At 40.7% G+C, this 23290-nt stretch overlaps 1 protein-coding gene and 1 long non-coding RNA gene across 2 annotated transcripts in view; one reads left to right on the forward strand and one right to left on the reverse strand.

Annotated features, from left to right (window-relative positions):
* The first annotated feature begins 592 nt into the window (after positions 1-592).
* The window catches only part of LOC116721896 (myomegalin), a 40453-nt gene continuing 17755 nt past the window's right edge, over positions 593-23290 (forward strand). Inside the window, 20 exon segments of the mRNA XM_032565926.1 lie at positions 593-1207; positions 7984-8060; positions 10016-10139; positions 10238-10395; positions 10481-10637; positions 10731-10784; positions 16054-16299; positions 16729-18063; positions 20103-20240; positions 20311-20430; positions 20510-20602; positions 20701-20874; positions 21008-21166; positions 21265-21366; positions 21692-21829; positions 21933-22112; positions 22230-22424; positions 22521-22703; positions 22791-22898; positions 22980-23060. Of these exon segments, the coding sequence (XP_032421817.1) occupies positions 1067-1207; positions 7984-8060; positions 10016-10139; positions 10238-10395; positions 10481-10637; positions 10731-10784; positions 16054-16299; positions 16729-18063; positions 20103-20240; positions 20311-20430; positions 20510-20602; positions 20701-20874; positions 21008-21166; positions 21265-21366; positions 21692-21829; positions 21933-22112; positions 22230-22424; positions 22521-22703; positions 22791-22898; positions 22980-23060 (3963 nt within the window). The 5' untranslated portion in view covers positions 593-1066.
* Positions 13832-16304, reverse strand: LOC116721707 (uncharacterized). The gene is made up of 2 exons (XR_004339666.1): positions 16188-16304; positions 13832-16114 (listed from the first exon to the last, which is right to left on the reverse strand). It is a non-coding gene; the product is annotated as an uncharacterized LOC116721707 (long non-coding RNA).

Genomic DNA, 23290 nt, shown 5'->3' on the forward strand with positions numbered 1-23290 from the left:
TTTTCCTGCTGGTCTTGAAACAGCCCATAGTCCCCCAGAATGAGCTGAGGAGAAGAATATCAACGTTTTCTACACACATTCATAAACGTGTGTTTATGAATGGAGGAATTAAAAAATAGAGCTGTTGATGAGATCCTCTCTTTTAAGGTCTTTTTATTGCAGCAAGATAAGTTATGCCATTTGGCCCTAAAGCTACAATGTGACATGAAGGGCATTGAGCATTATATTTAGCGATATAAGAATAAGTGATGTCCCTCAGCTAAAAGTGGGGTGTTCTCTCTGTAAAGCAGAACTGAAACCTAAAACCAATCACCCAGGTCGATATGATTACATATACATTGATTCTGATACAATAGATACGCCTGTTAAAGTATCACTAAACTGATCACTTCAATGAGATTTTCTTCTGACTCATTTAGCTGTGATAAACATGACTGTAAGCTTAACGGTGACTCTGATATGAACCTCTTCCTCATCCAGCCCCTGTTTGTATTTTTCACCTCGCCTTTTTAGCAGAGGGATGAGATTTCTCACTGTGTCACAACTCCCTCTGCTTCCTCCTTCCTCCTCCCTTCTTCCCTCTCCTTCTTTTCCACTTGTCTCCCCTGGCGGTCTGGGATTCCTGGGATGTCTCCTCCTGTAAAATAAGCTCCTGTCCCATCCCTAGGCAGTCCACAGCCCACCATGGAGCTGCTGCGGCTGCATCTCTGACGGCTGTGCTGCAGAGTAGCTCTCTGCCCTGAAAACGTCCGCCAAGTGTCAAGAGTTTGAGTGTTTGTGTGCTTGTGTTTTAGTTTTAGTAAGTATCTGGTTTGGAGACAGCAGCCAGGCCTTACGGTCTGCCAGAAGCCAGGACGTCACTTTGTTAGTACTTCTCTTTTTGACAGTATGCTCTCATGGAGACGGAGGTAGCATGTCTGTCTGTGGCGGGACTCTAACAAAAGGACAGGCCGGGACCGTTGCTGTCCTTTAACATGGACTCGTCATTCTGCCGTGATGCAGAGACGTCCATTTGTTTCTGATCTATAACGGACATGTTGAACAGTGTCGGTGCGCTTTGACAGTCATGTCTAACGGTTACCGTACTTTATCGCAGCACCTGAATGACCTGAAGAAGGAGAACTTCAGCCTCAAGCTCCGCATCTACTTCCTGGAGGAGAGGATTCAGCAGAAGTACGAGGAGAGCAGTGAGGATGTCTACCGTACGGTGAGTAGAACAGCTGCTGCCAGGGCGTGAACAAACATGATGGGATTTTTTTTTTTGCTTTAAGGAGGAATTTATCATCAAGCAGTTGTACCTTAATCATAGTTAGTGATTCTGATCAGATGCTGATTTATTGCCTCTGTCTGTTTGTACAGCTGTGACACTGATGCGCTTAGGTGTGGTGAACTGCGTTGTTTGTTTCTCATACTCCAACCTGCTCTGTGGAAAACTAATATTTGTTAGATACGTCTGTTAAAATAAGTTCCTGTTTCAGTTTTCTGAGCATCCCAACTACCATGATTGACCAGTTATTCAAGTGCAGCTTAGCTGGGGCTAATTTCTCAGAAATACTTACTAACTTACTTTCAAGCAGGAAATTCTCACACACATTTTCTTAATATATTTATCGCAGTTTTACCCGTTTTGCTTTTCGTTGGCAGTACCCAGAAGGATTTGTCAATATGTCAAACTGCACTTCATTTCACATATAGTAGTACTTCAATGTATTTGGACATGAGGTTGTTACAGTGTAAAAATATCAAAGTTGGTATCCACTTGAGTTCTCTTGGATCGTATGAAGTGTGGAATAACACAGTGCTGCCCCTCCTCCACTTGTTGCTGAACACCTCCAGACAGCTGGTGGAATGAAAGCTCTTAAACTTTTCGGATATAAACTAAATTTCAAATTCAGCTGTTTGGTGTTAATTTGGAAAACGTGAGCTGTAAAAAGTGGAAACTAAAGGAGTATAATCCATTACTTATGTTTAGCTACCACTGTTTTTAAAACTACTTTAGGCAAGCTTTAAATTACATAATAATCAATTTGTTTGTTTTGTTTCTTAGTTTCTGCGTTAACACTGAAACTGAAAAACAAGTCTGGGTGTTGGATCATGATGTAAGCAAATAAAATGTGCTATGATTTAAACATTTGCTGCATATCCTAAATTGTCATTGCATTTTATGCAATATTAAGGCATTATTAAAGGAATAATTCAGAGAGATTGAGTTATAGGATTAAAAACAATAAATGATTGGACCTGCATTTGATGTCTTCATTTAGTATAAATCCAGATTGCTTGAAGAGACTGAAGCTAGTAACTAGTCAGGGGCCAACAGGATGGGCAATATGATGATCTTCAATTGTGAAAGATTGAGAAATGTTGATGAGCTTCCAAAGCAGATTGTGAGACAGTCTTTAATCAAAATTTTAGGCATTGCAGTTGTATTCACTTATTCAGATGTATACATTTTGTTTTTTTTGTTTGTTTTTTTCAACTTAAGTCATATGAATCTAGGATGTAATGGTTACTGGATTTAACTATTACCATTTTAGCATATTAGCATTGGTATAGTTGAAAATAGAATTACAATTAAAACCTTTATATCTCTTTAGTGAATGTGTGAGGATTTAAGTTTTTCTGTGTTTATTTAGGTTTCTGTGTTCTGTGGAGTCTCTGTGTTGTCCCGACTACCTCTTGATTAGTTACACCTGTTCCTTATTTCCCCTGATTGACTTTCTGTCTATTTAAACCCACCTGTGTTCCTTGTTGGTTGTCGGGTCCTTGTCTTGTCGCATCTAGTCTTTTGTCAGATGTCTCTTGTTGACCAGTTTTGAGCTTTAGCCTTCTGCTCATTCTGTGCTGCCTGGATTTTGAACTTTGTATTTCTGACAATTTCATTAAATTCATCATTCATCCTTCATTTCAACCTGGGTCCACAGCGTCTTCCTCACCACCTTCACCGTAATTCATGACAGACCGTGTATTAAAAAAAATCTGAGTTTGTTGATTGTTGACTGGGTTCATAATGTGTTCAGGCTGCAGACTGTAGTTTATTCCTGACTAATTTAATAGTAGACATACAGCGGGGTGTGTTTGTGAGAGGTATACATGGTGGTGCTCTATGATTTCTTTTCTTTAATTGCTAGAATTTTAAGTGGAGAAATTCTGAAACAATTAAGACTCAAAACTGTCACAGACCTTTGCAGATAATGAATTATCAGGACCTTAAGACCCTGAGACAGGTGGATAATGAAAAAGGAACCAGATGAACTAATCAGACCTGACTTGTAAAACATCATGAATGATTTACAATATGGGAAAAATAGCATGTCATAAAGTTTTGTTAACATTTTTGAAACATAGATTCATTAGTTTGTAAAATTTGATCAACTTTGTTCAAGCACAGATGACTTTTAATACGCAAGAACCATTATGCACTGATGCCGCAGGCAAAGTCCCGATCTCTAAACCTTCATGAGATAATACCATCTTATTGCCATAACAATAACAAAATTTCCTCCTAATTTTGCTCAGTATTATGTGAATCGCACAAAATCAGCTCTTCGGCTTCATTTATACTTTCAAATCCTAGTCAGCTTACACTTTTATATCTGCTTATTTTGTTTTCATGCAACTTTTGGGTGGACTTGAATATTTCCTGCTTCCAGTCTTTGACCTTTGGAATGGATATTTTTGAGATTACACAATTACTGACTCAGAAATTAGTGTAGCAATGAAAAAAAAATCCATCTATGGAATGTGTTGCTGTATTTCTAAATGCATTTCGTCCTTGTGTTTGTCTGGGCGTGTAAAATGTGCATTTACAGTAAGGTGACCCGGTCCAGCTGTTGTTTTGCTGCGCAAGCCAGCATTTAAAGCTCAGATATTTTCATTCCCTTTATTGAAAATCCTTCCTGATTCTTTGTAGCTCTTCAATAAGAGCAACTTAAAGTCTGTGAGATCCATCTAAACAAGACCTACTGTAAGCCTTCTGCTGCTTATCTTCCACTGTTACAACATACCAGTAGAGATTGAGTTAACGGACTCCTGCTGCACTGTTATGGGATTTTGCAATCTCTCAATCTCTGCGGCTAAAGGTCAATAAGAAAATTCAGTTTATTGAAAACTAAATCGTATTTTGCTGTGATTTTGCCCTGACCTGAGTCTGTCATATCTGTGAAACTTGGCAACGAAACACGCTGCATGCGAGGTGTGTGAGTCCTGGGTACATCACGCTCCAGAATCTCTATTTATAGATCAGGCTTCAGTGCGCTGATTTATTTATCACATGTATCCTGATGAATGTCCACGAGCCAAACGTGCTATTAGCTTCCTCATCCCCCTTTACCATATCAGGCCATTTATCACCTCTGAATGTCCACATGTGGCTTAAGCAGAATGCCTAAACCTCATAAACTCAAAAACAGATTAGATTGTATTTTAACATTTCCAGTATTTGAGTGAATTGTAGTAGAAATCCACTTTGCCTGTGAAAACAATAGACGTTGTCAGCTAAAAATCTGCAAATTATCGTGCCCTGTTTTCATGTAAATAAGATGTTATGACATCACAGTTTAATTAACCTGTGAAAAGTAGACTGTCATACTATTTCATAGTACCTAATTAATAAATGATTATCAGCATATTATGTGTGTTTATTGCACCCCTGCAATCAGCCATTTTTTCCCCTCGTAGTTAAAAGCAGAGCTGTTGCTGAGGGTCCTCAGGTCAGGAAGAGTGTAAATAGCAGGTGCACAGTGATGAGTATCTATATTTAGATCTGTCTTCATGATAGGAAGACATCTGTCTTCTGGTAAACTACGTTATTGACACAGAGACGGCTCTTATCTGTGTTATACTTTCATTCATGTACCTGTAAGTACCAAATGTAAATGCTCACTGATAAACTTTGGGGGTCTAACCAATAAAATCAGTGAACCGCTTTGCATCCATTACATTTGGATAGATTTAATCTAGAGATCATTTAGACTTAACATTTAAAGACTCTTGGTTGAATATGTACTTAAATGTCAACCAACTATTAAAATTCACAGAAATTTATTAACGTTAAATCAAAAATGTCAAAATGATTTTAGGGAAGTTGATTAATTTAACTACACAAATAGATTAGTTTCTAACTTGAGTTTTCTATTGAGCTTTAAGCTTAGATAGATCAGATTGTATAATAATGTTTAGATTATTATACAATATTTTTTATATTAAACAAGAGAATAAGAAAAACATCTGTATAATCAAATAACGGCTTACAAGCAACAGGATAAGAGAGTGTGTCAATAGTTGTTCAGTCCTCTGCTGGGTCCCGGTTGGTTTTAGTCTCATGACTAACAAGCAGCTTAAGCGGTTTTGTTATTTCTGTCATGATGAAATCATTCGAACATCCTGTAAGATGACTGAGAAACGTGGCGAAATGTCAGTCGGACCGACATCTTTAGTTAAAATCCAATCAGAGTGTTTAAGTCAGAATTGTTTTCAAAACAAAAGATTTAGTGTTGTTTGAATTGCTAAATTGCTAATGGTAAACATTTTGTAAAATTGATTTATGTAATCAAATTCAAACAGGCCAATTTTCCTAAATAATTAGTATGCTAATCTGCTTAACCTGTTTAGTGACATGGGAGAAAGAAAACAACTTATGCCCATGGCTTGTTATAATTAAGTGAGAACGAGGGGTATTTTTCTCCTATGTCACTAATCAACAGTTTTTCAGAGATTTACTAAAGGTCTTACAATAACATATGATAGAATAAAACAAAAGCAGAAATTTCTCTGGATTGAAACTCGTATATTTCTTTACTTCTATACTTAAAAGCACCAATCAGAGTTTTATAATTTTCTCTGTTTTTCTGTTAATGTTTGACTGATTTAATTTTAAGAATTAACAATGTTAGAATTTATTCTTCCTGATGTCAGTGGTCATTAATCCACAGGAAGACCAGAAGTGATGTCACACCATGAAAACAGGGATTAAAATCACATTTAAAATCTAAATTGAGGACTTGCCATGTTTACCATGTTTAGCATTGCTAGCAAGAGTCTCTGTGTTTATTTCCACAGGAATGTAAACCTATGACTTAAATCACTGAAAGGCTGCCAGCATTTCCAAATCCAGCACATTCAGGGACAGATAGAAGCTCAAAAGGAGAAAACAGAGGAGCTTTGCTGTAATGTGTTCAGAGATGTCTGCCGCATCGAGCTATAAATCAGTTTGCTCCTTTGTCAGTTTGACAAAATGTCCACAAAACTGACATGAATTTAAATTTACGGCTTGAATTGCTTTTTTGTACCACTATAAATTGTGTATAAAAATGAACAAAATGGCAAAACTCTGAAATATCACAGGTGCAAAATAGCAGTCTAACTACTTGTTGTAGCAGCAGAAGTACCTCTGTATAAAGAAAGCATGTCTTTCTTTTAAGTGTCTATTAAAAAGAAAGACTTCAACCTTACTAAAACTGAAAATGGCAAAACTTTTGTCTTTTTCCTCTGTTAACAACTTTCATACCAAATAGTGGGTTGTGCTTAGATCTCCACTTAAAAATGTCTGAACTACTACAGTGCTGTTTAAAATCTGAGTAAAATTGAATTAATTGAATTAGTATAATCATGATCAGTAGAAGTGATTGTAATATGAGTGATATGTAACTTTTGCATTGATCCTCACCTCTAAACAACATTGGTCAATGGCCACAGCTCCAGAATAAATATTCATGGTTGTGGAGGGAAGCTGTAAAGGTTTTCTAAGAGTTTGGCTGCAGGAGCTGCAGATTTTTTAGATCTTGCGGTTGTTTCTAAACATCACAGTCAGAAAAGACATTAATCCATGATAATATGCAAGAGAAAGATGATCTGATAAACGGTTCTCATCTGTCTGTCAGTGGACAGAATGGAAAGAATGAGTTTCACCATGCCCCCCCTTATTAAATCCTCTCTACCCCCCATGTAAGCAAAGCAATTACCCCCTAAATGCCCCCTCTGGGCTCTGGCAGGTAAACAAACTGCGGACTTCAGCCTCTGGCCCCTATGAGTGAATATCTGAGCTGCTCTGAATTCCCCAGGTCTAAATATAAAAGCCATGACAGCACAGTCAGATGTCCTGCTGTACCGATGACACGTAACACCCATCGGTGCTGATTTACACAGCAGAGAGGCCACAGCATAGTGGGAGAGTCTGAGGAAACAGAACTGCTTTTTTATTTACACAAGTAAACGCTTAAGCAATGAAATGTGTGTTTTAGACAAAATTGCATGAGGTAGTGGAGTCTCACTGCGAGATCTTTGTTCTATGTAACTGTGCATAAAACATTTTTATCCAAAGGAGTTTTGGCCCATATATTATCAGTATTTTGAAAAACTGTAATTCGTCGCAGGTTTTTGCCAACTCTCTGCTAAATAGGTATGAAAAAATGAAAAGATAATGTTCAAATTTAGTTGAAAAGTAAAATGTGACAATGCATCAAGATAATTACATCAGTTCATGTTTACATTCAGATGAAAATTTGTGGAAGTTTATAAAATGACACAACCTAGCCTGACTTTAATCTGAATAAGTAAACGTTTATGGGACAGGACTGGCTAAAAAACACAGATTTTCAGTGGCTGAAATGACCTCAAGTAGTTTGAAGTAGCTGAAAGCAGATGCTTAAATAAACTGTATAGAAAACATGTTTTTTCTGACAAACTGGCCTCAGTTACACCTGTTCTGTGAGGAGGAATGGGTCAAAATTACAGTTAAACTATTGTGAGAGGGTTGTGGAAGCGTATCCAAAGCATTTAGTCCAAGCCCGTCTGAAAGGCAATTCTAATAAATACTAAGGCAATATATGTAAAGGGATAAAGAAAGTAAATAGAATCACTTTTACTTTATTATCATCATTAATGTTGTTAATGATGACATTAATCATCATTAACAATGTGTCAGATATTAGAACAAACATTGTCAGGTTTATTTCATTGCTTCTTGCTTTCCATCTGTTGCAGAACATCGAGCTGAAGGTGGAAGTAGAGAGCTTGAAGAAGGAGCTCCAAGAGAAACAAGAACTTCTGGACAAAGCCCTGTGAGTTTGCAAATACTTCCTCAATGTTAGTTCTGGCTGAACAACTACAGCCTTAGAATTAATTCATTAAATTCAGCTGTAGTTGCTGAGGTCAAGATGGACTTTATCCAAAGATGTATAATTATGTTACGGAAACCTGAATCTGCTTACTATTGTCTAATGATTTGCTACATATTTGTGTCCTGAGTGTTGTAACACCCAGGATTTATAATTGAACTGCTTGGCACACAGGGATTTCTTAGTAAAATGCCCCTTCCTGACCCAGATGTACCCCGCCTCTCGCCCATTGACCACTGGAGACAGGCACAAGCTCCTCCATAATTCTGTTATATTATAAATTACAATCATATTACAAATAGTAAAGGATTAAAGTGATCCAGCCTACTTTCCAGACTTTTGGTCTTCTTATTTCCACACCATCATTTATAGCCGCCAAAAGACTGACGGGCCAAAATTACTTAAGCAGCATCCCTGAGGCTTCCCTTCACACAAGGGCAGTCGTCTGTAAGACACACACTTAAACTGCTTACACGGGTTCAAAATATCCCAGTTATTGAAGCCGCTGCATGTGGCGGACGGAGTTAAAAATGTTCGTAGAGAGCGTCTGGGGCAGGGTTCATGGCGACAGCGAGGCGCAGGCCATTCTGGGATACAGTTGTTAACTAAGTCACACAGACAACTGGAGGAGTGAGGGACGCTCACCAAGAGTGATGTAATATTATCAAGAAATGTTACACCACTTAAAAAGGTCAAGTTTTAATCAATTAGATGCAGGTTCTATAAGGGTTTGTGCATTACAGCGTGAACTCATCATGGTACAAAAGGTCTTGAGTTGAAGTAAATCCCACATTTTTCAAATACCTTCAGAATGACAATGAAAGTGTTTCATATTCACCATTATTCACGGTGATCGCACCACTATGTGATCACCGTGAATAGTGATAATAGCTGTCATAACGGCCGTGACACTCACTTTATCTCTGCTATAAGTGGCCGTCTGTAAGGATACACCAGCAGCCGGCAGCAGACAGAAACATGGTGACATAATATCTTCACTTGGCCCTCCATGATGTCTCCATCATGTCCTAAACATGAGAAACTGACCCTTCTGATATACTGTATGTGTGCACCGTTAAACAATGAGGACCTTATACTTTCATCATTCGCAGGCAAAGTAACTGATTACAGTATACATATTTTAGATTAAAGAGTCAAAATGTAAAACTCCATGTAACATGAAAACTACATAAAAATAGAGTCTTGCTAAGCATCTTTCAAAAACTGGAAGCCCCTTAATATTGGGAATTTCAATGATGTCTGTTACTTATCTTATTAAGGCCCATAAAATGTAGCATTCTCTTTTGACAATGTAACGCAAACAGAGACATCAATAGAGGCGTCTTTTCACCTTTTATGTTTTCAACCAAATGGACATGTCATTTAGACGTCTCAGGTTACATTTGGCTTGAGGGCGGAGAAACTGAACACCACCATTTACTGCATAAAAACTCCAGAAGCAAGAAGTAAACATGCAGCCTTAGCACAAAGAGCTCTGTGGGGAAAATGAGCATCCAAGAGATGTGATTGAGCCTCCTGAGAAGAATGAGTCCATACTGGATGGAGTGCAGCAGAGAAACTAAAATGAAAGACGTTTAATCGCCATGTTATTCTTTAGATTCTGCATTTAAAAGTTAGCTGAGGATTTTGTTAAATGGATAACTTAACCATTTTGGCAACACTGAAAAGGATAAAATGTGATGCTTTATCAAACAATATTCATTTATAATCATTTTCTTACAGAATGAGGGAAATTCAGAACAAGTTTCATCAGATAAATGAAGAACATTTATCATTTTGGAAAACAAAAGATAATAGAAATGAATCCTGTGTATATTGACCTCTTTATTTTGTCTTCTGATGGCTCTATTTTTTAAAAATTTTGTTCACTCTTGCAGCACAACAGCAGAGAGCTTGACCAACAACAATGAGGCAGAGCTACAGAGGCGTTGTCAAGAGAGACAGCAGGAAATCGACCACATGCAGCAGGTGCTTGAGACGAAAATTCAGCTCCTGCAGGAGGTTGGTGTGGTCCGCCAGACCTGTCCCTTGGTGTACATCTCACGCATGAGCCTCATTTTAATGAATCTAAGATGTGTCTATGTGGGGTTTTTTTTTAGGAGGCCCAGCAAGCGCGTAGTGAGGCCGAGAGAATGGCCTCGCTGGCTGGATCACACTCTCACGCCTCCCTCGTTTCCCTGGACGCCACCATGGAGGACATCCCTGAGGACGAGAGATCTCCAAACATCCTGTTCCCGTCCAACACCAACAAAGACAGGTACAGAACAGCAAAGAAGACATAGAAAGAAATACTCATATGAATCCCTCTTTACCATTAACGACTCCTCTCTGTTTACCCTCAGGTTTATAGAAGAACTGACTAAAGAACTTCGCTCCAAGGAGGCTCTCATCACGGAGCTGTGTGGTGAGAAAACGATGCTCACACACAGGGTTGGAGAGCTGGAGGAACAAGTTCAGGATCTGTCTTCTTCTCTGTTGCAGAAGGACAAGGATGTTGAGGTAAATTCAGTTTTTCCTTCAAAAAAATATGTCTCACAAGCAGAAACTCGTGTAGGTTTTGGGTTGGAATATGATCTGTTCTCTGTTCGACAGTTTTACCAGGAGGAGCTCAGTCAAGAGAGGCTTCGCATCGAACAGGAGATGCAGGTTAGTTCTGCTTTGTTTGGGGATTTGTTACAACACTGGATCATTTAACCTTGGTATCGTTCCTCCCACACAGTTCTGAACAAAAACTGATTTCTGGCATAAGCAAAGGTTAATATGAGTGCTGCCTACAAAACAATATAAAAGTCGTTTGTAGAAAAGAAATCTTGAGGAAATAACGTAATTTGGTGTTTTTACTTAATAGGAAACCAGACATACTTTGTATTTGAAAGCACTGAATTGATGTAATACTCATAGAGGCCTCGCCCACAGCTGACAAACCTGTTCAAGATGTATGAAAAACCTTTTTAAAAAAACATTTAAACCTGATCAGATTGTCTATGAATTTTTAATTAGTGATGTATGAATTCCATTGAGAAATTATTGTGACATTATCCCACTTTTCAGAATGGGAAAGACAAGAGAGACAGCAGCTGACATAAGGCAGATGTGTGATGATGTTAGGTGCATAAATACTTGCCTAAACTTGCACATATCTGCAGCTGCAGAAATAATCCAAAAAAACTGAAACAACTGGCAGTATGGCAAGACAAGAGAAGGGCCTGAGTTTATCTTGTCCCCTCAGTAAGGAGCTTATATGTAAGATAAAGAAAGTGTAAAGTTGAGGAACTTCAACAAAAAGTGACATCTAGCAGTCACCAAGTCTCCATAATATCCATCTATGTACATGCCAAAGTTCTTTGAGAGGCATGCTGGAATTTAATATTTATTTTCTGCCATCGCAAACCTGGCACTTTCCCTAAAACTGTTTTTTCTTGGTCAGATGAGACAAAGTTTGGGCTTTTAAAGGCAGCACCCCAGGTGGGTCTGGTGTGAAACAAAGGATGAATATGTGAAAAAGCAACTCATGCCCATCATTATGCAGAGTGGAGGGTTTGTGATGCTGCATGTTTCTCTTCCAAAAGCCTTGGGATCCTTGTTAGAGTGGATGTCATCTTTATAAAATACCAGCAGATTATTTATTTAAAATCTGCTGGGCTCTGCTGCGAAACAGAAAATAGATAATCATTTAGTCTTTCAGCAAGACAATAAAGCAGAACATTTGCATACTCTTTATATACAAATTTATGAAGAGAAAATTGAGGATCTTGGACTCTTGATTCCCTGAAGCGAGGTTGTCCAAAGTTCAACCCTCAGAATAATTTTGTCTCAGTTGAAACATTATACCAATTGAACCCTGCAGCCTACAAATTTAAATATTCTCAAAAAGGGAAATTTTAAATACAGCACAGAGTATGTTTAGTTTATTTATCACACTTTTTGCTTTTGCTTTAATTTAATAGCAAATAGGACCACAAACATTCAGCAACGTTTACTCAAATCTAATTCTTGTCACTTTCAACCTGTTACTTTTGACTTACATGGCAAAAGTCTTGAACACCATTAAAGAGATTTCTGATTAGGAATGGTCAAAGCTGCCTGTTTCTTTTTGCTCTGAACTTGTGAAATGCTATAAAACAAGAGCAAGTTCTATCCCTTTGGTTAAGAAAGGGGAAAACCAAGTGACCCCTGTTAGATTTATCTTAAATGTCTACTATGAGATTATGCTACAAGAAAACAGGAATTTATTTAAAACTTTTTTACATCTTTGCCAGCTGTTCCACATAGCAAGAACCCAGCTATACCAGCTTTGGATAGAAAAACAAAATTGTGTTTCTTTCTAATTTCTTTTTAAATAAATCATGTAAAAAGAAAACTTCCTTGGAGAGACTGCCTCCTTATGGACAAAATAGATAAAACTTCTGCCTATTTCTGATATAAACCTATTTTATTGATTTTTAGTTTTAGTTTTGTTTTATTTTTGTAACACATTTTTTCCAATTGTGGAAGTTAAACAAATACAAAATTTGAACTATTTTCTAAATTAAATCTTCTTATTTTGCCCAAAAAATTAACATGAAATAATCGGTACAAAAACTATTTAAAGTGCAGGATATTGTCAGACACAAAGGCATCATTTCACAGTAGCTGAAAGCAGCGGTTGTCCGTAGCGCCAGGGGTGAAACAGAGAGAAACGTCCCACAGGACATTTCTGAGCTGAACCGCAGCCTGTCTGTGTGCAGTCTGCTGCGACCATGTTTACTGATTAATATCTGCAGTCCTCTAAAGCTAACAGAAAGCAGCGACGAAGCATAAAAGAAGTGTGCTCTTATGTAGCCTGCTGCGTGTGCTGCATTGTGTCACAGAGGCTTCATCTCATCACAGAAAGTGCCAGAATTTAATTTACCTCTCAAGCTGTTTCTGCAATGACATCTTCAAGGACACACAGCTTTCCTCATACCAAATCAAATCCTGACCACTATTCTCTGCCCTAGCACAGAAACCCAGCTTTATTCTTATAAAATCAAAATCACAACCGCTCAGATGCGTTTATCTCAGCAGCATAAAGACTTGAGTGAATTTGGTTGTGATCTAAATGTCCCAGCCTTTGTCTCTTGTTGCTGGGTGTGTTTCCCACAGACAGATTTCTATTTAAAGGGTGCCTCTGCATCCACTTTTACTTGTAAATCAATTTAAAATGAAAGATGCAAATAGACCCACCAAACAGGTTCCCAGTTTGAATCTGAAACAAGATGAAAGGAAAATGTGCATCTCTGAGCCTGGAGAAAACATTAACAAGGTTTTGGTTTATGGTAAGCAACGTGGAAAATAGGAAGGTCATAAGAGTTTGTAAGGGTGTGCAGAGTTTAAATACGATAAAGATATATGATGAGTACCACCTGGCTGGTCAGTATTTATGGTGGCATAAATTTTGTGGCAGCATGAGAGAATAAGAAAGTATAGAAAACAGCGATACTAAACCCTTATCTTTTTGTCAGCCTCTCGAAACCAGATTTATTATAAAAACTGAAAAGAAACAAACAAGCATACACTGAACTCAGCTATGAAGAATGACTCGATGAAAACCAAAAGACTCATTGACTCACTGCAAATGCAACAGGCCAGCTCTTAAACATTTAATGTTTGGTGTAACTTTTCACCTAAAAACTGGTAAGATGTTCAGAAAGGCAAATCTGTAAAAACTAATCTATTCTATTTTGCAATTTTATTTCAAGACAACATAAAGACAAGCAAAATTTCAGGCCCAATAAAAAACATAAGCGCACAGTTAAAAGAAAATCTGCAGATGCACAGAGTCTGTCAGTAAAAGTAGAAAACACACAGCTAGTGGGGAAAACAAAGCAAACCGGAGCAATTTTACGAATCACAGGTTTATTATTGTTATTGATTAAATTAGCAGCACATTTTGACAATAAAAGGGGGCCAAAGGTAAATCAAATATATATTATTGTATCCATAAATTATAAAATTATTAGAAAACTAACACTAGTCTGAATAATGTGACAAATAACAGATGATGACAGTTTTGAAATGAAAACAGCTCATCCCAAACCTCTAAATGAAATATTTTGCCCACATGTAAAGCAGAGTTTAAACAAAGTAGAAAACAGAGTTTTTATAGAATTTAGTTCTGAAGGTTTCTTTTTTTATTTTATGGTTTTGTGAGAAACTGCTCGCTTCTGTGTCTGCCCATTTTGTTCTACATAAGGAGAAACAGTGACAGCATTCAGGTTTTCTTTCAAAGAAAGACACTGACATATGGTGTGTGCGCGTGTGTGTGGGCGTGTGCGTCCATTTTTCCATTAAGTGGTCTCTTTCATATTTGCGTGAGTGCTGCAGGCACATCCCTGGCTAGCCGTTTAAAAGCTCAGGTTTCAGCTGGGCTGTCAATAGGTCAGGTTGACCTTTGAGTGCTCAGGGACCCCAACACTGATATCAAGTTGTGTTGTTGATTCAGACCGACACCAGCCATACAACCTCATCTTAATTGACCCTCCAGACACGCAGATGTGAATGCTGGGAGGAGAAGGGAGGCAGCTTGAAATGGATAAAAACTACACACTTTTATCAGTGGCCATCGTTATAGCAGTTTTACATATACAACCTGGAAAATATGTCATTTACATCCATCACAAATGTAGCTATCACTTCTAGAGAGATCTGAATTAAGAGGAAGTGCCTCAGTTTCAGTCATTGCCATTATTAAGCAGCATTCAAGCATGATAAAACAGACGTATCAAGCAACCTAACACAGAGGGTGAAACGTATATGGATGTTGTGCTATAGGAAATTAGTTACTGTGAGGATAAGCTGGGACTCTGAAATAGAGAATAAAGCTCTGATTGTTTGATTATCACATGCAAGTTGTGTGTTTGATGATGCTTCCTGTTGCCATGAAAACAGGGAATGTAGAGGATCGGAATCAGGCACTGCACTGTAAGCTTTATATATCTATATATATATATATATATATATATATATATATATATATATATATATATATATATATCATTATTACATGTGACTGTTTCATATTCCTCCTATGCGGAGTATCGTGAAATTACTGTCATTCAAGGAGTCATAATTACAGTTTGAGGACTTTCATGATGGACTATACCACTCGGTATATAAAATAAAGAAAAAAATATTGTAATATTTCTACAGGATTTTAATATATATTGAGTTTAAGCTATGATTTTTCTTTAAATTAAAATAATTAGATTATGAATATATTTATTTAAATTTTTTATGACATTGTTTGTTGGACACTAGTTGTCACTCTTGTTCCTGTTGCAGTGGATGGGGGATTTATTTTTCCTTCCAGCTTTAAGTATCATAATCAGTTCGCTGAAATAATTATATAAGGTTTTAATTGAAACGTCGTTGGTAATACAAATATATATATTTTATTATTATTAATTATTTCAGGCTTGTATTGCAGTTTTATTTAACCTATCTACAATTATTTGAAAACTTGTTTATTTTTAAACCGTTTCACTTTTGATCCTCCACTTTTACAGTTTTGGTCTAAAATCATTGTGATTGCGTCTCCCTTGCTCTTCGGGTCACTTGATTTCACATCGCAGGCTACTGAGCATTTCACCTGTGTATTCAGGCGCACAGATATTAGTCAACACGGCAGGAGCGAAAAACAGACTCCCGACGGGGGAGCGTCACTCTCTCTCTAAAGCAATAAGATCAAACATTATTTAATTCAGAAATGTAGATTTGATTTATCAAGGCGCGTTATTAGCTAAGTTTCCATTCTAAGCGGTATTTGAGGTGATAATTTATCAGAGAAGGTGGGAGAGTAGCTGCACCGGGCTGCTCCACCCCCGCTCCTGCTGCATGGTGCGCTCCGCCGCTGCAGGTCCGTCTCCTCGGAAGCCACGGCGTTATCTCCCCGCAGAATCTCCTGCACTTTACGGCTGTGTGCTGGGTGCCTCTACGTGTAGCCGTCGTTAGTAGCTCTGAAATGAAAAAAACCGGCTTCTTTAGAGACGCAGAGAAGGAACGGAGGAGCCAGAGGATCGCCCCATTTACCAGCGTGCCACCGCGGCACGTCCGCGTGGAGGCCGGCGGATCGTCACCGCTCCCCGGTCAGGATGAACCTGTCCGTGTCAGCCGAGCTGTGCTGCTGCTGCTGCAGAGGCGTGTAGGATGGCGCTGCTGGGAAATACAAAACGTCGCTTTACTGACAGCCGGGAGACACTACACAGAGAGAAACCGAGTGTGGTTAAATTAAAGAGACATGCCCTCTTTCTCCGTGCGCCATATTCACGTTGCACCTGCACGTCCTGCGGGATCCTGCACTGATGGATATCTGAGAATCACTTCATCTACGTTTATCCCGATCTTTGCTGTCCCATCTGGAATTACATGTGCAGCCAAAGGAAGTCTACAGGAATTATTTATGCTCTCCTGATTGGATCCAAGCTTGAAAAGACTAAATTAGGACTTTTATTGTTACTTTTTGTTGACTCACAGATCTTAATTTAAGGTGTCTTTTGTCACCCTTAAGGGATCTAAACTGATCTAAGGATCCATCCTCTCATATGTTTGAGTTGCCTGTCTGATATAACCCACTACTTCATATTGGAAAGCCAGGAGAATGCTTGATGTCAAGATGAAGGAGACGTGTAGAATCTGTGGCCGGGAGCTCTGCGGTAACCAGAGGCGATGGATCTTCCACCCAGCCTCCAAACTTAATCTACATGTGCTGCTGTCCCATGCCCTGGGTCGAGAGCTGACCCGGGATGGCAGAGGGGAGTTTGCCTGCTCCAAGTGCACCTTCATGCTGGACCGCATGTACCGCTTCGACACAGTCATCGCCCGAGTGGAGGCCCTGTCCATCGAAAGGCTGCAGAGGCTATTGCAGGAGAAGCATCGACTGAGGCAGTGCATTGGCGGTTTGTACCGGAGGACTAATCCGGAGGAGGGTGCTGTGACGTTCACCGGCACTAATGAAGAGTCTGGAGATGGGATGGTGGATATCTCGGGTCTAACCCATGCAAAGTACTGTGCCCTGCTCCAGGAGGATTTGGTCTACTCTCTGTATGAGTCCTGGGCTGACGATGGGTTGGACTGCCACCATCACCACCACCCTACCTGTTCTGCTGGTCCAGGGTCAGAGGCCACTGGTACAGGCTCACACCACTGTCGACCCAGCACTCCAAGGAGGTGTCGAGGATGTTCCTACTGGCGGGTAGCGGACTCTGACTATGAAGCGGTCTGCAAAGTGCCCAGAAAGCTGGCAAGAAGCACCTCTTGCGGGCCATCAACCAGATACTCAGCCAGCATTATTGGTGGGAGTGTGACTGGAGGAGATGGAGATGTGGAGAGAAAGAATTTGGACGATTCAGAAGAGGCCCCGTCATCTCGAACCCTGGTCCCTGGGTCTCAGGACGTTTCCCGGACTTCAGACAGTGATCGCACTCTGGCTGGACGAGGCAGCTCCAGCCCATCAGTTGCATCCCTGGAGATGACCGAAGACAACACTCAACCTGGAGCACTGAGAGACAGATCACTGATCTCCTCTGGGGAAGCAGCAATAGACGACCACATATCTGACTCTCTGTCTGAGGAGCACATGGGAGCGACGCTGTCCTCACCTGGGCCCAGTCTTTCTCTGACATTCTGTTTGCTGCAAAGCTACGCAACCTACCGCCCAGTCCAGCACACCAAGGGCAGCAAACTACCCGTCCTCATCCGGCGGAGCTCCAAGAATGGAGGGGCTCGGCTGCGATTCCCAGATCCTCTTCTTGGGATGCCTTATGGAGAGAGAGACAACCACATGCCCACTCCCGAGCCAGCTTTGGTCAGGCTGAATTTGGAAGACGATCACGACCTGAACTTTGCTGACATGGAGGATTTATTGAAAGATTTATACAAGGAGTATCCTCCCCCACCTCCACATCAGGTACTAGACCTTACAGAAAACGGTGCTGCTGCTGAGAGGAACTATTTTATTACTCTGCAGCACCCTGAGTGAATCTGGCTAACAGGCTTCAGTGTTTGACTGCTTACCCCCGTCCATGAAGAATTACTCCCTTCTCTTTTTTTTTAGTTTAAGAAGTTTCATAATCAAGCTGTCAGTAACTTACACTACCCACAGCCTCTCCAAATAGCTTCAGCTCAAGAGGATGTGAGCTGTGGTTTGTGTGTGTGTGATGTGCTTAGACTTCTGTGTGTGGTTATACCACACTTAGCAAGTGCAGTGAGGTTTAGGTAGGCAGTTGCACATGGCATGGCCTGATTCCCTAATGACTGCGTCTGTCAAAAGAGGAAACGGAAAATGAAAGTGCAACCATTTTTTATATTGATCTTAAATATCTTACCGAGATAGACTGAACTTTCTAAGCTGAGATTCTGTGAGTAGATTTTTTTGTAGAAGAGATATTGCATGGCACGTTTGCGGCATTTACACAGCAAATGAAAGCTGACTTTTTAGCCAGTCTTAGCTCTTAAAAATGGCTTGAACTGAAAATGTTCGTAACGTTGGCATCCAACGCCATGTTGGCAGATATTAATGTCTGCACCTTAACAAGAGGCTGTTCAGTTCGTCACGTTTTCCTCAGATAAAACTACAACAAATCTCAGCTCACTCCAATCAATAATCTTCTGTGAGGGGGATGCATTAATTCTCTTAAGCACAGACCGATGACTGAAGTAGGTTAGATAAGGGGAGACATTTAAAGACAGAGTGGCTCCACTGCTGACCTATTTTCTGGGGACCTTGAGGCAAAGTGATCCACACAATGTCAGACCTTCTCAGCTCATCTCTGCCCTGGTTTGCTGCTACAGCAACACAATGCAAGGCTTTAAATTTTTTTCGTTTGTTTTTGAAAAAGAAAACATTGCTTATCTATTAGGTTAAATTATGAACCTCACAACATGCTAACCTCAGTGTTGGTAGAAGTATAAGCTATCACGTAATGATGCTTTTATTGAAACACTTTGGGTGCAGTCATGCATGACCGTGCTCACAAACCACTCCAGTGTCTTCTCTGCCTCATGTGGCCCATTAGCTTGTAGAGATGAACAATTAGAGGTTTGTGGCTGATATCCAATCGCGGATATTTTTGCAAAGCTTTAACCTGCTTGCAATGAAGTCCATCCGTTTAAATTTCTTTTAAGAAGCATAATACAAAAGGATGTAAATTTGGCATAAATTTGCAAACCAAAAACAAAATGAAGTTAACATTTTGAACTGCCTTTAGAATCTTATATTAGTGGTTTGTGTTATTAGCACAGCTAGCATTACACTGGGCTCCCGGTATTCTTGGGACCTGGAGGCCACAGTCCCCCACAAATAACTAAAATCTGCGAATACTTGAAATCTCTGAAAAATTTACATGACTACCTATTTTAATCGTTCAAACACCAAGCAAACCATCTTTGCACTTCCACAGAAACTATTATATACAGTCTTCCTTAACTCCGCTAAGCTAATTAGTGCCAAGAAAAATAAATTGGCTGCCTTGCAAACGCCTACCAAAAGCCTGCCAAGTTGCACTGCATCTAGGAATTCCCATTCTACATTTTCTTTCATATAATTTATGAAACAAATAGAAAAAAAACAATAAATAATTGAATTTATCTGTGAATCTGCGAAGAGGTGATTCTGTGAATACTCAGCCGTGATCAGTCAGTAGTCTTCTGTACTAAAACAGCAGTCCCTGCATTCTCAAGAGAAAGGAGAACCTTTAATGGACAAAATGTCCTAATTCAGTTTATTCTATGACGAGACTGAAAGCTCAAAGAGATTAGCCGTTGATGTTCTCCTGTTATCTGCAGCCTGAATGAACCACAGTAATGTCCCAAAAAGTTAAAATGTATACCTTTAAGTAGAGATTATTCTTTTTGTACACTTTATATGAATATGAAACAAAACAACGAGTTAATTACTAATTAACTGGTTTAATAAAAATAAATCTGGTTTAATATAATCTTTTTCAGAGCCTCGTTGAGGAGCAGCAGAGTCAGCTCAACCAGTACGAATGTGCGGCAGGTCAGTGCGTCAGCGAGCTGCAGAAGGCCCAGCTCCAGGTCCAATCCCTGCAGGCAAAAATCCTGGAGAGCGAGGCCAACAACATGGTGAGGCGCAGTAAAAATAGCTACATTTTAATCACACTGCAGGTCTGATTTATTTTTTTCCCATTCCTAGAAGCTGCAGGAGAAGCTGAACGAGATGGAGTGTGAGCTGCGTTTGCTCCGACAGGCGGCCCAGAGTCAGGAAAGAACCATTCAGGGCCTCACAGAGTCCATCACCACCAAAGACAGCGAGGTCCGTGTCTGCAGATGTAGAAATCTGAAAAATATTTTCTTTAAATGAGCTGACTCCTGTTTTCCTCGTCTCTCTGAAGGCCCAGGAGCTGTACCATCTGATCGAAGGCCAGAACAGCACTCTGTGCAAGCTGCAAGAACTGGCCCATCGTAACCAGCTCGCTCAAAGCCAGGTGAGACCTGCAGCGTGTTTTATGTCATGTCTCCCGTCCCAGAATCCATCTGTATTCATGGTTAAGATGTGAAGCCTGATCGTTTATATTTTCTCAAGACTCCTGTGGGGATGAGCGAGTCCCTGACGCTTGGCCAGCTGCAGGATGAGCTGGTCCGGGTGCAGAGCTCTCTGTTCTCTCTCGGTCTGGAGCTGGAGGCCAGCCAGAGGAGTCTAAGACAGAGCCAAAGGACAAGGCGACGACCTGCTGAGGTTCAAGGACAGGCTCAGCTCTGACCTACAAGAGGAACTGCAACATAGGGAGGTCACAGAAAAACACAACCAGGTCAGCACGGCCGTTCACTTGCGGTTTACCTGGACACACGAGGCGCACGCGTGTGTGTAATCGCTCCTATTCCCGCTGCAGGACCTGCGCAGTGCTCTGCAGAAGATTCGCTCCGAGCTTCAGACCAAAGAGGCGGCTCTGAAGGAATGCGAGGCAGAGAAGACGGCAGTGACGCAAGAGAAAGACGGGATCATTGCACAGCTCGAGCGCTCCCTGCAGGACAAGGAGAGGCAGCTGCAGGCAGGATCTCACACACACTTTGCATTCACAAAGACACAGACGCTCATGTTCATACATTTCACGGAGCGGGTGTTGATCTTTGCTGTTGCTGTCTTCAGGATTATTGTGACATGTTGGAGTCGACAAAAAGCTCCAAGCCAAGAGATGTTCTGCTAGAGAAGCTGAGGGAGCGGATTAAGGAGAGAGACCGAGCTCTGGAGGTGAAGCAGCCACACAAACCCCTCTAAGAAAATTACAAATATTACTCTAGACAATCATTTTTCCCCTTTTAAAAGTGTCAATTAGTTTTTATATCATTGAAAGCCTTTTGAGTCAACTTTACGACCTGTAATATGAACGTGGGCAAACCATTCACACAGTTGGCTTCAGTCGGCTGTTGGAACTTAAAGATCAGAACAACAGGATATTTAAAGGGTGTTCAGTACTTTCCTTTTTTATTTATTTATGTTTATTTTTGTTTCTTATTCCAAAGAAGCACAATGTTCTGGAGTTGCACCCAATAAGTAATTGGTTTTCTCCTCGCAGCGCTCCATCGATGACAAGTTCCGCTGTCTGGAGGAGCGTGAGGGCCAGGTGAGGGCGCTGCAGCTCGCCCTCAGGGAGAAGGAGCGCGACCTGGAGAGGCTCCGCTGCATCCTGTCCAACAACGAGGAAACCATCACGGTACGCTCATCGGTGAATGTCAGAGCTGTTTTTTAAGAATGTCTTTTTCTTTTGCTATCTGTACGAATGAATCCGTGTGGGCTTGTTTTTCCTCTACCGCCAGAGTTTGGATGCTCTGGTGCGCAGTAAGGAGCTGGAGCTGGAGCAGGCAGCAGAGGCCTACAGGAACCTGCAGTGGCTGAAGCAGAAGAGCGAGGAGAAGGAGAAAACGGCTCTGAGGGAGAAGGACACCATCATCCACCAGCTGCAGGCGGCCCTGCAGGCGCGCAGCCAGGAGATGCAGGTAACGCCCAACACATCCTCTGTCATACGGGCCTCCAAAGGTGCTGCTGGTTGTCCAAACCTGTGTTACTAGTTTTACTTGTGCCGACACTGCTTTCTGTTTTGTGTACACATGCAGGATCTAACGACCGCCCTTGTTGCCCGAGTCCAGTCCGGCCCCACTGGGGTCGTAGAGGAGATGAAGGCTCGACTGGCCCTTAAGGAGAAACTGCTCCAGGAGCTGCTGTCCGACCGCACCCGGCAGACCGACGAACACCAAGCACAGATCCTGGATCTGCTCAGCACACTCGGCTCCAAAGACCAGTACCTCCAGGTTTGCAGTGTAGATGGAAAGAAAATGCACCTAAATGGATCGATCAGAGCTAAAAAAAATCTTACAAAAAATCTCACCATCCTTTATTTCTTTCAGGATTACTCGTACAGGCTCTCCTTGGTGATCACCGAGCGGACGAACGAGCAGCAGGAACTTCGCAAGCAGCTGACACAGACGGAGCAGGAGCTGAGCGAGCTGAGGCGAGAAAGAGAGAGGGAGACGGGAGGAGAGGCGGAGCGTCTACGAAGCCTGCTCAAAGAGAAGGAAGCCTTTATTAAGGTACCTGCTGATCCTTCGCTCTTTGAGTTTTCCCCTCACCTTGTCTTCTACATTCCTGATCTTACGCCACGGTACACTTTGTGTCAGGATCTGATTCGGGAACAGGAGGAGGCTGTGCAGGAGGAGAGGGAGGCCGAAGTGAAGGCTCTGAAGGACGAGATCCAGCTGGTGTTGAAGAAGGAGAAGGAGGCTCAGGTATCTTCGTCTGACCTCCAAGATGCTGCACCAAAGTCATGTTTGCGATTATTTTTACACGGAGTCGTTCTCTTCACGCAGATAGAGATCGCTGACCTGCGCTCCTCTCTGGCCCATCGGCAGATTCAGAATGCGGCGACAAAAGACGGAGCTCATCAGCAAGTAAGAGTGCTTCAATTAGACGAAACAAATTATTTTTCCATTTTTATCCTTTTGCACAATGGCTTGTATTTATGAATAAATTCTGTGGGTTTATTCATAGTTTTATTCACATAACCACAGAATTTGATATATTTTATTGGTATTTATGCCAAAATCAGATGCAAAGTGCATGTATTTTGAACTACAAGAAAATTATACATGATTTTTAATAATTTCTTTTTTAAACAAAA

This window comes from Xiphophorus hellerii, chromosome 6 (genome assembly GCF_003331165.1).
Source record: "Xiphophorus hellerii strain 12219 chromosome 6, Xiphophorus_hellerii-4.1, whole genome shotgun sequence".
NCBI classification, from domain to species: domain Eukaryota; kingdom Metazoa; phylum Chordata; class Actinopteri; order Cyprinodontiformes; family Poeciliidae; genus Xiphophorus; species Xiphophorus hellerii.